The sequence below is a fragment of the Lissotriton vulgaris genome, chromosome 9, assembly GCF_964263255.1.
Source record: "Lissotriton vulgaris chromosome 9, aLisVul1.2, whole genome shotgun sequence".
NCBI lineage: Eukaryota > Metazoa > Chordata > Amphibia > Caudata > Salamandridae > Lissotriton > Lissotriton vulgaris.
Genome location: NC_141697.1, coordinates 1,095,457,288 through 1,095,475,449, shown reverse-complemented (window position 1 = coordinate 1,095,475,449; position 18,162 = coordinate 1,095,457,288). Strand labels below are relative to the sequence as shown.

The 18,162-nt window shown below is 43.1% G+C and overlaps 1 protein-coding gene across 6 annotated transcripts in view; it reads right to left on the bottom strand.

Annotated features, from left to right (window-relative positions):
- Positions 1-18,162, bottom strand: part of LOC147692851 (receptor-type tyrosine-protein phosphatase gamma-like) — a 1,083,817-nt gene that overhangs the window by 684,392 nt on the left and 381,263 nt on the right. For all 6 annotated transcript variants that reach the window (XM_086939073.1, XM_086939071.1, XM_086939072.1 and 3 more), the window contains exon 4: positions 12,223-12,371. In XM_086939073.1, coding sequence (XP_086795199.1) covers positions 12,223-12,371 — 149 coding nt within the window. The remainder of the gene's footprint in view (positions 1-12,222; positions 12,372-18,162) is intronic.

Genomic DNA, 18,162 nt, shown 5'->3' with positions numbered 1-18,162 from the left:
TGTTTAAGGTACACTGTACTGGGCACAAGACAGTGTATGGATGAAGCCCCAACTACCATAAGAACATGTTAATGTACTTTCACCAAAGCACCTGTGGCCGCTACATTCCTCTTACCAGTCACAGATGTGACAAAATGAAATACTTTCCACCATGTAAGTATGAGAAATGAGTGTGATGTGTCCATGCAGCTTTGAAGATGCTTTGCATTGTGGTATTAAATATCACAGGTTTTGGGGCACAGCAAAAGTAACAGAGAAAGGGTTACGATATGGTTGGCGAACGTTGACGGCTGCATTTAATTTTTTTTAATCACCGAGATAAAGCTTACAAACACAATTACCTTATTATAAACCACATAGGCAAAACCTATTGCATTTGCCATTGTTTGTTCTGTAAACATGCCCCTTAGCAGTGGAAACACTAATCAACTGTAGATGCCCCGGCTCTTGAAAGATTCTGAACTTGATAGCTAATGAGTGCTGAAGGTCCACAGTTACATGGCACAGGTGTCTAAATGTTGTGGTAGGACCAAAGATTTCTCCTTTCAGTGGATTCTGGTAAACAGTTTTGCCATCGAGCAATCTTCAAGTTGAAATTACATGAGAACGCTAGAACATTAGGCCAGTCAAGAGTGAATATAGATTTTCTTTTAAACACTTTGCATATTACCATTTGTTCTTCTAGTATGTATTTCGGCACACAGCCAGGTATCATTTATAATAAATAACTGTGCCCATGGAATACGTTCTAACTAAGCATTTTGTAACAAGACACTGATATATTATTCGTGAATTGTGAATTTAGCTAAGAATATCGCAACAGAACCTCTTTTCACCACAGGGGCTGAATTTGGAAGACACCAACATCATGTGGCCTTATTTGCTACTGAATAACTGAATCAGCAGTCTCGCATGATGTACTGTACACCAAGTGGAATAAAACTCCACATCCCAAAACAAGTGGTTTATGTAATTTAGGTACAGAGGTTTCACAGTCCACTAATACTATCTTAAGTAAGTCCTGGATGAAAGTGTTTATAGAGGAATCAAAAAAGCCCTTCCTACTGCAACATTCTTGTCCCATGAGATCAGGGGTTGTAAGTACTGGAGTGCCAAAGGGTAAGACAGGAGATGCAGATCCACTACACACTTTACATCCATGGACATTTACATTCTGTGCCATCCTTATGTCTCAGAGTTTGTTGGGGGGGGGGGGCGTGGAGGGGTGCTGCTACTGATCGAAGAGCCAGGTCTTGAGGATTCTTCTGAAGGCCAGTAGGTCTTGGGTCTGCCGTAGGTTGGTGGGGAGGGTGTTCCAGGTCTTGGCGAAGAGGTAGGAGAAGGATCTGCAGCCGACGGTCGTTCTTCGGATGTGGGGGACTGTGGCGAGGGTGAGGCCGGTGGAGCGGAGCTGCCAGGTGGGGGTGTAGAAGCTGAGAAGTTTGTTGAGGTATGCTGGGCCGGTGTTGTGTAGAGGTTTGTGCGCATGGATGAGGAGCTTGAAGGTTATCCTCTTGTTGATGGTGAGCCAGTGGAGGTCTCGGAGGTGGGGTGTGATGTGGCTACGGGGGGAATGTTGAGGATCAGACGTGCCAAGGCATTCTGGTTGCGTTGCAGTCGTCCCAGGAGCATGGCTGACGTTCCTGCATGACTGTTCTTCTACTTTTGGTGGGGATCCACTTGAAGATCCTGCAGAGCATTCGGAGGGTGTTGAAGCAGGATGAGGAGACTGTGGTGACCGGTTTAGTCATGGAGAGGGTGGAGTCGAGGATGACCCTAGGTTGCGTGCGTGGTCGGTGGGTGTTGGGGCGGTTCCCAGTACGGTCGGCCACCAGGAGTCGTCCCAGGCCAAAGGGGTGGATCCAAGGATGAGGACCTTCGTCTTGTCCGAGTTCAGCTTCAGTCGACTGTTCCTCATCCATTCGGCGACAGCCTTCGTGGAGGTTGGTTTTGGCGGTGTGAGGGTCTTTGGTGAGGCAGAGGATCAGCGGCGTGTCGTCGGCGTAGGAGATGGATGTAGAGGTCGTGCTGTCAGGAGACGTGGGCGAGGGGTGCCATGTAGATGTTGAACCGCGTCGGGCTCTGGGGTACGCCGCAGATGATCTTATGGCACTGGAGCGGAAGGGGGGGGGGGGGGGGGGGGAGAGAGGCGGACGCTCTGGGTTCTGCCGGAGGGGAAGGATGTGGTCCAGTCCAGGGCCTTATCTTGGAGTCCGGCGTCGTGGAACTGGCAAGTAGTGTGTGGTGGCAGACCGTGTCGAATGCAGCTGACAGGTCCAGGAGGATGAGGGCCGCTGTTTCTCCATTGTCAAGCAGGGACCCGATGTCATCGGTGGTGGCAATGAGGGTCACAGTCAAGCACCACAGGTGAGAGGGGGAAGGAAATCAGGAGGCTCCAACATATGTACTGCATGTTCCAGGCAATTAGAAGACAATCAATGATAGTTCTGAAAGATCTGTTGCAACAATGAATTTGTGAATGAGTGTTTTAAATTGCTTACACTTTACAACATATATAGGGAATCAAGATACAGCAGGCGGAATAAGCTGAGGGGAGAGGGACAAACTTATAACATACAAAGATAATTTATGTGAATAGCTGGGGAGAATGCTGTGAAGATTCAATATCCGGTCAATTCAATGAATCTTTATTCGGTAAGTAAAATCACCATAAAAGAATACAGATCAAAAATAATATGATCAATTTCATGAATAATAATAATAATAAAACAGACAGTTTTATTCATAAAAACAAAGCACATAAAACAATTAATCAGGTCTTTTTCCTAGTCCTGTCAATTTCTCACAAAATCCAATAGGGCATTGGAGCAAGGACTTCGGATCGTATTGTAACTACAGCAGGCTGTGGGGCTTTTTCCTTAATGTGAGGGATGAGCATAATGTTAATCACCTTCATGATGTATATGCTTTTATTCACAACACGAAGCATGTTATCTTCAATCTAGTCTCTCATTGTCCTGACTCTCCAATCTCAGTTTGAAACCATGTGACAAAGTACCACACAAATGGTGATCAGTGACATTGTTTGATCGCAGAAATTCTTCCTGGTCTTCAGATTCATCACAGCTATCTTATGACCTTTACCACTGAGTAGAATTCACCTGTTGCTTACATTCTCCCATTTGTTACTAGACCAAACAGAGATTATGAGCTAATCATTCTATTAATGGCTCCAGCATACAACTTATACTTTCTAAAAAAAACAAAGTAGTGATAGGTTTAAGACATGGTGACAAGTAAATTGTGGGGTTAAAAAAACACATTTAAAAATGGTCACAATCTCTGCCCGGGTGGTTGCATAACCGGAGTCCTGAGACCATCCTCCATTACTTGACACTTTTCCCAACTTCCAATTTCCTAATATTGGAGCTGCTTTTGGTTCGTATTCCTAGATTTGAAAATGCCATTATCTTAGACTCATCTTTGCTGATCAGTATACTTTACAAAATAATGTTTAACTGCTAACAAAACTGCACTCAAGGCATTTGGGTTCTCGGAAAAACCAAAATCATTCACAAACATTAACCCTTTCCATACGGATGACGGAACCGCTCAGTCATCAGCCACGGTGGAGCAGTGCTGACGGCGGAGCGGTTCCGTCATGGCCTGCCCGACGCGCCTGCGCGTCGCGGATTCCGCACCTGCGCTGGGCGTTTCATTGAGCGGGCGAGGCCAGGACGGAACCGCTCTGTCATGAGCACAGCTCAACCGCGACTGGTGACGGAGCGGTTCCATCACCAGCATGTGCGCGCCGCGCGGCCCCCGCCCCCTTAGCGCTGCGGCGGAATAGTCGCAGCAGCGAAGGTGTTAAGAGTGGGATCTTCTCCTTCCCTATTCTTGAGGACAAGTTCTGTTAAACTGCATCGAATTTTGTTAAAACAGTCCGCCATCTAGGCCACACATTTGTTGTTGAAGTACAGCTGGTGTATTATGAATCTCTTGATTCTCAAATTGTGACCATAACATCCAGCTATTTATGGTGTCAAATTCTCTAGGTCATGGATAAAGCCCAGATAAACCGGTATTACATTTTTGGTACAGAAGTTTTCAATCAGGTGCAGACTTTTTTGACCACGGACAAAACGTTTCTGAAGCCACCTTAAACGGATTAATGTTCTCCTGCTCGATTCAGTTTTGCAGATGATACAGCAAGCAGTTGGTGTAGATCAATCAATACTGATCATACTGAATGAGCGCTACAAACACAGGTGAGACTTTTCACTCTTATTCTAGATCAGCACAGTTGCACTACTGGCCCATGAGGAGGGAAATTCTTGTGCAATTGCAGATTAACTTAAGACAGACTTCGGAATCGGGAAGCAACATTTCCTCTGCCGACAACAGCATTCAGATGGGATCATATTGCGCCCCAGCACTTCGTTAGTCCAGCTGAGGATTCCTCCTCCAATGTTAGAATCAGCTAACAACTCTTTCATTACGTCTTCTTCGGAGGAGGCTTACCTTGTGGAATTGGGGATCCTTGTGGAATTGCATACCTGTTATTACAGAAAATTTGATTCAAGTAATTGGTCTAACTTTCAGGTGGTGAATTGGAATAATGTGGACATGTGATTTTGCAGTGTCGTTTTTCACTAGGAGCCAGTTCTTGGAGCCCTTCAACCTACTGCAATTATGAAATCTTCTTACTTTCAGCTGTACAGACCTTTCTTTTGTGTTTTTATAATAGTCTTGCAGTTAGCCATGCAGTCATCTGTTTCCTGACTCAGTCTTTTCAATTGTTCTTTTAGATCTTTAGTCAGGCCTTTGCTTTTCTTACCATATCAGTCATAATTGCAATCCAATCACGATTTATTTTTACCATGCTTTGGCGTTTTTGATATCTAGGATTTCAGTGAAAAATGAAACTCCTTATCGCAGTGTACGAGGTGACTGGTAATTTTTACTTACCAATGCTGGTTCTTGTGTTCATTCTTCTAAAAATTCTCTAACTTGCTCTGGTTAATTGTTCTTTAAACTCTTCATATAAATGTATACTTTTGAGTGGCATCACATACCTTGGGCTCTATGTCATTATAAACGCATTATGGTCTCTTTCAAGGTGTTGCCAGATCTTTAAATTGTGTGTGTTTCTAGCTGCTTCAAAATCAAATCAAAAAGTGTGGCTAATTGCTCTACAATGTATCCATCCCAGATCCAGGCCAAGGGCTATGTCTTGTGGTCATGGCAATATATTATTCAGCCAGCATGCATTGCAGGGAAAGCTCCGGTTTCACTTAATCGCCATCTTAAATAAGTTTGTCTTTGGTGCCTTTGGTGGGGACAAAGTGGCTAAGAATTGCAAGAGATAAAGCACTCGTCTTTTCTTGTGTGTCCTATCTTCTTCTGTCCAAGTCCTTCTCTTAGTGTTTAAATTACAGTAACATTTGTTCACTCGTGCTTTATCATCAACAATATGTCTTCCAAACTCTTTTCTGAAGGCATTGAAACAGGACGGTGGAAAGTAGGCATTGAAAACGAAACCAGTTGTAGGCTGCCTTAAGGTCAACTGCCACATAGAGTAGATGTAGCGAGGCAGTCTCCTTTTGTTTAGTTTCTTTGAATATCCCCAACTGTATACTTATCTGGAGGCCCCCAGATGCTGTACAACAAAGGGATAGTCTGCTGATGGAACTATAGATGATTCATAGCCAAGGACGTGCCAATTGGTACTGGCTGATGTTTCTTGTAAGGTGCATCTTTGGTGATCGTTTCCAGAAGACCAATATTACCATACGTTCGCTGTCAACCTCACCATGATCCATGAAAGAAATGCAATTCCTATATTCGCCTAGCCAAAACCTGATATTTCCAACAGGTTCTTATGAAGATGCAAAATATGCATCCCCTTTGTCTAATCTAAATTTCTAATGTAACAATGCAATTTTATTCTGATTTATGGACTACAGTGATGGATATTGTACCCTCTTCAAGGGTAGCTGTTCTGGATGATATACAAGCGTGATTTTCACAGGGAATCAAGTGTTCCCATGGGTTTGGGATCTATTTTCTGGCTGAATTTTAGTGTGAATTTGGGATTTGGGGATTACAAATCTATGCACAGCACTATTTCTCCAAGTCTTTCATTTTCAATCCTTTGGATCTCATCCACACAGGTGTGTAACCTGTTGTACTCGGTGTGCCTAGGTGCCGTTTTTAGTATGATTAGCCCCTCTGTTTGCTGATTGATACTGCTGTTTTTTAAACTTTGCACACAGGAGCATTGCTGTCCAGGGCCCACTATATGTGCTCTGACTCTTGAAACATGATAAAATTGGCTAACTTATCATTGGCCTTCTTACCTTACCAGTAAGGCAATAGTATACGGTGCAGATAAATACACTAAAGGTATGGGCCGTTAGGTCACCTGTGGAGTGCAGTAACTATTGTGCCAGCCACTAGAGTGACAAAAAACATGGATTCAGGCTTACCTGTATAGCCAGACTATAGCAAATTTATAAATCTGCAGACAGACTTACATAATAGCCCTTTGACAGGGAAGAACTTTTACATCTTGAATATTTCACCACCTATATGTCCTGTAGCCCACAAGGCAGGCTGTCTAGTATTTAAACGTGGGACATGCAAATGTTCGGCGTTGCTATGTACTAGCACCCAAACACCGTTTTCACTGTGAAAAGATGTACCTGTCCTATGAGACAAACAATACATTTTATAATACCGTCCTAACACTATCCTCTTTAGTTTAGCATAGGCTACTGGAATAGTTTAAACACTATTTTAATGTTTAATAGAAAGGTAATTCTGTGGTGAAGTCAGATTTTTATAAAGATTGAGGAAAAATTATATTTATTGAGTTAGACTGTCTGTATGAAACTCCATTACGCTAAATTGCATTAGCTTGCCAGTAGCTTACCTGTCAATGCTTTTCCTTAATGACGTATTCAAATTGCTTCCAGAACACAAACCATGGCACAGGCCTTTTGTTAGGAAGACCTGGGTGTGAAGTATTTGAGACATCTAAGCTCAGGAAGAGCATCTAGAGAAGTTCAAGAACCCATTTAATGTGAAAGTGTCCAGGGTGAGGGCTGCCCATTCATTACGAGATGTAATGGGAGATCTGGGTAAGCCGAGCCTTTTGTTTCCTTTGCTCTCTGTAGTCAGCTTGGCATCAGCACCGGTGGGAGCTAGTCCCCGAACCAGTTTGGCATAGTTTAGGAGGGGACTTCTCATTTTCTTAGTCACACCATTGGCTGGCATAAAAGCAATAACCAAGGGCAGAAAAACTGCACCTTCTTGGATGTTACTCAGAATAGTGCACTGCTTGATAGTTTGCTGTAAGGCAAATAGCATGTGCTGCAAAATGGGATGGTTTGTCTTTGGGATCATTTTCCCTGTTGGGTTTGGAGAGTCTAGGAGGCACCCTCACCCACTGATTAATGAATCCTACATAATTGGCACCCTCCCACAGCTCATCATAGCACTCTGGACCAGAGGATGATCTGAAGATTAAACTTGCTGTTTCAAATGTGTGTGTGGCAACCTGAAAGACTGGACTGCTCCCACCTGGACTCTGGACTATGACATGAACTCCAAGGATCAGCTAGCTGATGACCCGTGTGGTTACATGTACATAAAAAGCGTCAAGGGGGCTTTTTTCTGAGGCACACTGCTGACAATTAGCAACAGGACCTGGACTGGACCTTTCTGTTAGCCTCTGCTGGAGTGAGTCACAGCCTTGAAGTGTTGTCTGTGGTCATGAGAGTCTTGGAAGTGACCAAGAGGAATGGCTCCAGAAACTTTGAAAGTTTTAACTTTAGCAGCCACAAAATTAGTATTTCTTCCGCTTTTACCTATTCCCACGAATACCAACAGTTTTAGTGGGACCTCATCTAATGGCCATCCTGTTTCATGAAGACTTCTTCTGATATAGCCTGCAACTTTGATGTGCTGGATGATTTTGACTTCCATTTCAGAGAATAAGTTAGAAGGTAACATTTTTGGCCAGGATGACCTGCTTGGTGTATCGGACCCAAGCCCCATCACAGTCAGCCTTGTATCGCATCTAGATTCTGGTAGAACACGAATAGAGACTATGGATTGTGCTTTACTTTTTCTCATCACAATTGTACGTTACATATTCAACAATTCTTATTTCATGGTTTCCCTTATTTGATTGGGAACATTTTGATGTCATTTTGCTGATTAAAGTATTCTCTACAGTTAGAAATTGATTCTCGGATTTCTACTGTCTTGTGACTTAACAGATGTGTAACTGCTAAATACTTTACACATTTTCCTAAAGAAAGCCTGTCCTCTATGTGCCATATTGTAAGGGGCTGAATACAGGTTTAAATTCCTGAAACTGTGTTCTACTCGGACAAGTTTGTAGTCTTATTACTTGTGGTGGACTCACACCCACCCCAATTATTTACACACTTTCTTACACTGGGCGATTTTGGTAAATTAACACCCTCTCCTATCTAGAGGCTTTTTCTACCCCAGTGTATGTTTGCATGTCAGAATCCCAAGCTTTGTGTGATTCATATTAATGTGTTGAATGTTTTCCAATTGGCCTGATCTACTGCATTCCTTGGCCTTTTTCACTTTTTTTTAGGGTAATAAGGTAATCATTCAACTTCATTAGGCATGCAGGGATGGTAAAAAGTCTTATAGTATGAGGATATATTTTACCTTAAACATTTCTGGACTCAGTTTACAGATTTATTAAACGTCCTTCAGTTCTCCATGTCAATCATCAGTAATGGAATAACTAAGCATTGAGAGGGATAAAGTAATGTTCCTCTTTATATTTGTCTATTTGAAGAGTTTTAGGTTAGTGGATGGAGAAGAACTGTCTTTCAATCACAGGCTCAGGAGACGGTCTGTGGATTTTGGGTGCCAGCACTGACCACTGGAAAATAAGCAGGGTACAATGATCCACTGATTGGCGATACTCTACATTTAGCTGTCTCTTAGGCTGCTTGCTTCCATGTCATCATTTTACACAGTGTGTGCCGAATCCCTAAAGTGCTTTGCAGGCGAGACCAATTCCTCTTCATTACGTGCAGTTCGTGTCAAGAGCATGGTATGCACAACTCATCCAATGCACAAGGATGAAGATATGACAAAGATGGCCTGAACTACCCACAAGGGGAAACATCCTTTACGTCGCAACTTTTACCACGCAGTGTCTTTAACAAAGCAGGTTTTTCAATGCAAGTCATTACAACGAATTGCGCTGGGGGGCGCTGTAGGATAGGTAATAGTTTAATTTACTATCCAACACCTTCCCTACTATCCACGGGGACTGGAGTTGGAATAGTAAATTAAAGTATTCACTATCCAGCACCCTCCAACGCAAGTCTTTGTAACGACTTGCGTTGAAAAACAAGCGTTGTAAAGGCATGCGTGGTAAAAGCATGCGTTGTAACAACGTACATCCGCCCACAAGGGAAGGGAACTGCGAAATGGCAATTTCTAACTGAGCACCTATGTAATGTCAAGCGGCGCATGTCCCTGGCACAAACACATACAAGAGTAGTCCTCAACACTGCTGTGTGGCAATTGTCCACAGTATGTCAAGCAAGCCAGGACGGATCAATAGAACCCTTTGTTCTGGAAAAAGTCCCATCAGAGAGTGCACTTTCTAGATTTGCCCTAAAGTAGTTTGGTATTGCCGCCCTTTATCCAATCACTCCATTCTGAAAATTGTTGTATGTCAGTCAGCTCTTTTTACATGTGGGAAAAGAAGGAATGACCCTGGCTTTAGGACGAGTCGCTCACACAGGTTTAAAGATGGGACAGTAGCAAGCGGACATTGAGTAGTCTTGCATTACAGGAGCCATCCTCCCGCATTACAGCAGGCTGGAAACACATTTGAGGGAATGAATTCCTTGCCATCATAAAAGAATCGTTATTCCAAGCACTGCATCAATAGGTGGCTTTTGAGTGATTTTTTTTCTCCTCACTATTCCTCTGTTGTGAAAATGTTTTTGCTACAAAAGCTCATTAGTCAAAAATAAAATTAATATTTAATCCGAGATAAAGGCAGCAGTTTATAAACTGTTCTGCACCTAATAAGGCTTGTGAAACATGATCGCCGTTAAGGCATTTTTCACATTTCCTATAGAACATTCACTTCGCAAACAAATTCTGGAACAGGTAGCGCGCATTTTGTGTAAGGAAAAAGAAACTGGTTTGCTTTGGTTCTGGATGTATCCTGTCAAATAAGGATAACACTTTATGTACATACCTATAGCCGGTTGCACGAGTACCACAATACTGTACAGTAATCAAGCCACAACTGTGCACAAAATGTTATCTAGAACATATCTATCAAACCAGCAAAAATAAAAGGGTAAACTGGCCAAATACAAGCAGGGACTTTAAGCATCATGTATTGAATGGAATCTCGTATCATCGCACAAATACCTTCAAGCTGCATCAGTTTCACATTGCGCTCAAAGTTGGGAACGGTAAATCTATTTTTTTCGGAAATTACATCATTAAATATAAATGTACAGGGATTTATATAGCGCAAATCACCAACCGGTTTCTAAGCGCTTGCTTAGGGAACCCATCCTGGTATTCCCCTGTGAGATAACCCTGGCTGGGTATCCGCAAGGTGAAAGCCAGGCATCCCGCCGCGAGGGGCCGTTGTGGAGATTAAGCAAGCTATTGCCCAGAGTCGCAGGGTGTGAACCCATGAATCGAGTAGGCACCGGAGCGCGGATTGTCGAGTCCATGGACATTTTAGGACTCAAGACCCCGCCGAGCCGGGAACTGAACCCTGGTCCCGGGTTGACCTCTGCTTCCAGGTCTGCCTCCTCTAACCAGTGAGCCACACTTCTCCACTTTTGAAGGTAGGTGAATACAATGCCTAGACTAATGATATAAAATCATCTCACGATGTCTTAATACAGCCGTACAACGTCATCTACATGATAGCAGAAGCAAAATTGCAATGCAGCAAAATTGACTATTTCTGCAAACTAAATGTGTTTAATAATGGTGGTGCAACACACACGGAGAAAACCTAACATACATTTGAGTTTAATGCTAGATTCAGGGAACAGTAAACAAAATACAACGGTATGTATGTTCGACCTTTGCTAGAAAACATAAAATCTGCTAAGAGCTGTTATAAATAACTTTGGTCTAAGAGTTGAAAATAAGCAATAAAAGTACGCAGTGTTCACAGGATGACAGAAATTGCATCTCTAAACTTCTGCCCAGCAGTAAAAATGATCTAATTAGAGATTAAATTAACTGCAAATTGCATTGGGTAGGGCAATCATAATCAATTGAATCAAATCAAATTATTTATGGCCATCAAAGATTCATCTCATAAAATTTAAATGCTTTGATTCATTTATTTGGAGACCCCCGCTATTAAGGAGCTCTGATGGTGAAGCGAAGCATTACGGATTGACTAAAAGCGAAATAAAAACGAAGACTGTACATTAAAAAAATAAATATGGTAGTTTGATTTTCAGTTTTATGTTGTGCTTCATAAGAATGCAGTTATGGAGTTATGACTTTTCCAATAACCTTCAAAGCACTGCTTCAACTAAAATTGCTTTAATTAATTAATATAATTAATATAGGTTCATTACAATGTACTTAATTATTCAGAATGTTTTCATTTCGGTTAAAAAAACTTTACTAGTATTATAATAATTTAAAAACAACTGAACAGAAACATATTGCAAGCACGAAACGCTGGGATCGACAAAGCCTTCCCCCTCAAGGCTAGACTTCTAAAATACCAACTCCTGCATTTCCTCAAACCCTTCTCACACCACTCCAAGGACATCATCCCACAATCCCTAGAAAGTTTGATGTTTGAGATGCCAACTCCAGGACAGTGAGGGATTCTTCCAATAACATGCCTGTGATGCCGCACTTGGACCTAAATTCAATAAATGAATAGCGAATATTGTAAGTTATTTAATAAGTGGGTGATAAAAGCTGCTATCAAGATATATATATATATCAAGCTATCCAGTGATAAAAAAGTAGCACTTCAGATCTAGTGTCCTTTAAGTAGCATTTTTGCAAGAGAGGATCCCTTCAAGAATGTTGGCTTTTTTTCCCCTTGGTCATCAGCTGACTTGGTCTCATAATGGAAACTTTACAAATTACAGGGGATAGAATGGCTCCCTAAAATAAATTTTAAAAAGGCATCGCATTGCAGCTCAGATGTGCCTTCACGTGGAATATATACAAATATTCACTTACCTCTACTGGGAACCTCTTTCCATTAATGCTGTGCTCAGACCCTGCGGATGCATTGCTATGGCCCCAATGGAATTCCACTTTTTCTGCTTTAAACCGCCCTGGCAAGCCAGCACCGCTGATAAAGTATTCATCCTTCAGAAGGATAGCAACTAGGTTTAGTAAGAGAAAAAAAAACAGAGCCGTTATACCGAACTCAGACCATCAAAAGCAAAATCAGAGTAGTATTTAATGCGTTACAATTTATACAAGTGGTTATAATATAATTATCTAGAATATTTTTTATCTGATAGAGTCTTCTGCCTGGGGACAGTAGAACCATTTCCTGGCACTTGGAAGCGGTCCTAACAAGTGACTCTCACAATGGAACCAATTGCCTTCAAAAGCAAGGCGCCAAAGCAGCAATTCAAGGAAAGTAACCACATTATACAAAGTGTTTACAAGTGATGTGCTCAGAAAAGGCACAGGATTAGATTTCTTAATTTCTCGAAACATCCTCAGTAGACTTGTTCCGAACAGAGATACTAGTTGAAGGTTAAGCTCTTCTGTGGCACCACATACTTTGATTTTTAATTGACAAAGTTCAATATTTCTACATATTCTGAAACTTTTTATTTACATAGAATCTGTGCTGTAAAACTCGAACTTTGCCTGGGGTGGACCGTGTTCATGCATTATCTGGGGCTTCTCTTTGTGAGTGTACACTAGTATCTTCAAAGAATTTCATGCAGCCCTTATTTCCAACCAGAGCCAAACTGCATTTGTTCATAAAACTGAAACATGTTTTCATTACCCTAGGTGGCCTGCCAAATATTAATATCTCCAAACACAAATGAACACCTACTATGGCTGATCCTCGACATCAGATCTCTTCTGGAGTTCACTCAATGGCTTTGGCCAGCTATTTTGCCAGTAACCGAGTTCAAATGGGACATAACTAACATGGCAATCAGAAGACTTCTAAGGTGGCCAGGCTCAAATTTTCCCTATTAAACCTTCAAGTAAAATGTATTTTGACTACCTTACTACTAAGATCACCCAAGTGCAGAAGGCATTCTTGGACCTACTTTTAATAGTATAAAGACACACATAAAAGCTTAAATACGCTACAAGAGAAAGCGCCAACTGGGACTCCCAGACTGTATGTAAAGTAAGCATGCATAATTTCTTCAGCACCAACCAAAACCTAGAGAAGGCAGTCAAGGGATTATTTCTTGGGCGGGCATAGAGACCCAGCTTTCTTCAGCAGACTGCCAATTAGGATAGGTGTGAAGAAAACACTACTTTCTTCAATACACAGTCCACAGCTTGGGTGGAACTTGTCTTCTGTAGAAAACTCTCGCTATCTGTGGCATAGTGCAGCCGGTGCCCCGGTGTACCACGGTCACCTAGCGACCGCCCAGTCATTTCCGCAGGTGGTACAGCATTTAATCAGGATTGATGCCCAGCCGCGCAGCAGACGCACAGACAGCGCGCCAAAGGCAAACCCATCTGCGCCCTTCAGCGTCCCAGAGGTAGCTGGAGCCAGGAACTCTGCTGGTCCGAATCCATCCTTAAATAAGGTACTTACATACAATAGGGAAACTCTTTTGGAGCTGAGCTCCTTTTCTCAGTGTAAGAACACCATCAACATGGAGACTAGTTGTCTCTTAACAGGGTGCCAATATTGCAGCTGGGGTGACGCTAATGACATCCTAAACAGAATGTCGCCGACAGGAAGAGCCGGCTGTTATATTTAATAATCAACTATACATCGAGGCCCTACTTTTAAACTGCTGTTCACTTAATAAACATGTCTTACACATTTATGATATATTATCCGAGACTAAACTGGATTTGTTATTTGACTGAAACATGGCTGTCTGTCTCGTCAAAACCCACCATAGCTTCAGTCATCCCCCAGGGCTATTCTATTATAAGGAAAGACCGGGTTGGAAGCAAGGGAGGCGGTATTGCCCTTATCAGTAAAGCAGACAGCCATTACTTGTATTCCCATGGAAGAAATCAAAGGGGCGGAATGTTTAGGCCACTCTGTCCCCCCCCCATCAGTGCCTTGCAGGAGTCATTGCGTATAGACCCCCAGGGCATGCAGGAGCTTTTTTGAAATCTATTGGTGACGTTATCGCTCCTATGGCCCTTAGAGTTAAACACTTCGTGTTAGGGGACTTTAACATACATATGGATCGACAGGACACCTTGGAGTCTTTCTCCTTGCTGGAATCCCTTGGTGCGCTCCATATCGTGCCATATATATCTGTCCCCATGCATGAGAAAGGCCATATCCTAGATCAGGTTTTTGCAAATTGTTTAATCCAGACAGAGCCCCCCCTACCCCTACTCTAGTCAGATCATTATCTGATTAGTTTTAGGTTATCTAAAGTGATAAAGCATGCACAGGCTCAAGTTAAGAAGCCATCTTCCATTGCCAGATCTTTTTAGAAGATCACCCCAGATGCTCTTAAATACGAATTAGAACTTCATCCACCTATGCTCACTGGTGACATAGATTTGGATGCTGAAGCTCTGGCAAAATGGATTGCACAAGGCACTTTGTCCATTGCTCCTCCTATCCAGCGCCTCACAAGAATAATCAGATCCTCAGCTCCATGGTTTAATGATTCCTTACATCAGAGCAGAAAGGACTTTCAACGTCAGGAAAGAGCTTGGAGGAAGGACTTTAAGGCGGAAAATAAAAAGAACTATTGAGAGGCTTTAAGAGGCTACCACAAAAAGATACAGGCAGCTAAGAGTTTCTTTGCTTTAAAGATTGATTCTGCGGAAAATAAAAGCAGAGAGATCTTTTGTCATTGTCAAAAGCTTTTCTTCACCTAAGGCTGCAACCAGGCTCGCCTCTCCCTCGGACAACTGGATTGGGAACATAGCTAATTTTTCTACACAAAGATAGTAACTATACAATCCTCGTTTGAAGGCCTAGACATGAAAGATGTGCTGGCCACTCAACAGGCCGCCCCACAGTGTCAGCAAGATGGGTTCTCCCTCGCCATTTTCCCGCCTATGTCCCTAGAGACATCCCTGGCAATAATGAAGGGTCTGAAATCTGACTCGCCTGTAGATCCATGCCTGGCCAAATTTTTGGCTTCTAGGGCAGAGATTTTGAACCCTACTGTAAACCGTGTTTTGAACACATCCCTCCTTAATGGAATGGTCCAAGTTGGAAAGAAGAGTGCGAAAATAACCTCTCTATTTAAAAAAAACCACGGCAGATCCCACGGTCTATATTAACTATAGACCCATTTCTCCTGTCTTTTTTTGCAAACACAGTTGAAAAATATGTCCATACAGTGATCAGCAATTCTGCAGAGGCTAACTATCGGTTTCATCCTAGCGAGTCGGGTTTCAGGCAGAATCTTAGTACGCAGACAGCATTATTGGAGGTATCTGAATCCATCAAGGAGACCCTGGACGCAGGTGGCAAAGCGGTTTTGGTCATTTTGGACCTCTCCGCGGTGGTTGACACCGTGCCCCAAAGCCACCTACTGCAGAGATTGAGGGAGTGTGGGTTCGAGGGCATGGTGTTGAAGTGGTTCGCTTACTTCCTACAGGGTAGAAACCAGGAGGTCTGGTCACCTCCCTTTTCAGCCAGTGTGCCGACTTTGTGTGGGTGTGCCACAGGGCTCTATTTTGAGCCCTGTACTTTTTAATCTGTACATGGCCCCCCTAGCTACCTCGGCTGATGAGAAAGAGGTCACAATAATATCGTATGCCGATGACACTCAACTGCTGTTCACCTGCAGGAAGGGTGAGGAGTTCAACGATTAGAAGATCAACAAGTGCCTAAAAGAAACTTTTGCCTTGTTCAAACATAACCATTTGAAATGTAATACAGACAATTCGGAAATCATTTACTTCGGGTCCCCCTCCTCATTGGACGTCTGGAAACAATGGTGGCCCCAAGACATGTCTCCTCCCCAGGCAGCGGTCAGGACTGTAAAAAACCTGGGAGTAAAAACGGATGACACCCTCTCTATGCTACCTCAGGTTCAGTCGGGACCAGTTTTGGTCTCCTGAAAATGCTCCGGAGGATTTTATTTCTATTGCAGACAGAGCATAGAAATATGGTTATTCAGGCCCTTATCTCATGGTTGGACTATGCCAACGTCCTCTATTTGGGACTCCCAGAGTGCTTACTTAAAGTGCCGGTGGTGCAGAATGCGGCAGCCAGGGCTGTTCTGAGTCTAGGACCTAGAGCTTGGACCTCTCGCCACCTTAAGCATCTAGACTGGTTACCGATGCGCAGTAGAATTCACTTTAAAGCTCTAGTCCTAGCCTTTAAGGCCCTGCATGGCATAGGAGCAAAATACATCTTCAGAAGAGTCTTTCTATATACCTGGTAGATCTCTCAGATCTGCCCATCAACATCTTATGGTTACCCTAAATATCTTAGGGCCCGCAAAGGTGGTCGCACCTTGCAAGTGCAAGTGGCTGGACTTTGGAATAAGCTGCCTCTCCCACTTAGGCAAGTCACTAACGTGCTTGCCTTCAGGAAACAATTGAAAACCTGGTTGTTTCAACAAATAATATAACCACTTTCGTCTTCTTCGGGTTTTCTTTTTCTCTTTGCTGTCTCCGAAATTTCAGGTCCTCTCTATCTTAAGCGCCGGGACACACTATTGAGTAGCTGTGCGTTCTAGAAATCAATTTTAACATAAAAGCTCTAGAAAGTATGAGCTATTCTTTTTCCCATCAGCACTTACTTCATATATCTTTCATACGCCTTGTATCAGAAACTATTTTCTATTAACACATAGTAAACAGTTAAAAAAAACTAAGATTTTATGCAGTGGCCCAGAACGCCACCATGGACAGTATAGAACTGCCCTGAAAGAACTCGGTAGTGCCACTTTTAAATGTGGCAGATCAGACAAATCTTTCGGGATGGCCTATTGACAGTAATATCTGGAAGGAAGTCTTTAGCCATAAAAGTCACTTGTGAGCGATGCACCTACTGGTGCATCTCTCTTAAGTCTGGTGACTAAGAGCATATACTCTGGAGTGCAGGAAGATGCACTATGCAGGCAGATTAACATCTGGCGATATGCGTTAGGAGGAAAACTGATTTGTCTGTTTGTGACCACTTGTTGAAAATCAGTGCCAAAACACTACTCAGAGTGGTCTTACGGTGAGTTTAAACTCCTTTTATTTAGGTGTATACAACTGTTTTATTTGTATTGTGACTACAGTCCTTGTTCAAGTCTTTCGTCTGCTTCTCTTCCAGGTCCGCCGGAGGCCCTCTCTGCCAGCACCCTCAACAAAAACAAAGAAGCAGGTAAGTGTCTGCCCTTGTTTTATGAGGTTAGGGGTTATTTGGGTCATTTTGGGAGACGGTGCACGTTCAACTACCTAAGTGTCTGTGGGTTAATAAATAGCAATGTCATTCAGGAAGCCTAAAGAATCAGTGCAATTCCGTTTTGTCCCTCTCCTTTTCTTTCATAAGAGGAGTAATACCGTCTTCCTCACTTTTACTTCCTTCCTTGTTCGGCTCTTTATTTGCCTCCTTTCTCTGTTTAGGGTATTCTCCTCAGTCCCCTCCTTTATAAATTTCCCTTCTCCCCCCTTTTCCTGTTCCTCCTCCCTTCTCTTCCCTGTTCCCCCTCTTTCTTTACTTTGCCCCTTCTATCGTTTCTATGTAAAGAAACAGCCATGCACCTGGTGAAGCCACGCCCATCCAGGGACGCAGAGGGTATCTCTGGCTGACTGGCAGTGAGGTGGCTACTTCCCGGCTTGGACTTCGCCTGCTTCTCTGGTTGGCACAGACTCACTCTGCGTTGCTCCTTCCGTTTGGTTTTCTCCCTCCTCTCGGGTCTCAATCTTCGGCATTCTCCCCGTAGCGCGATCTCCCGGCTTCTTGAGGTTCCGGGTCACACGTAGTGACCTGGCTCCTCCCCAATGCCTGACTTCTGGGCCAGGCAAAGAAGAACGGGC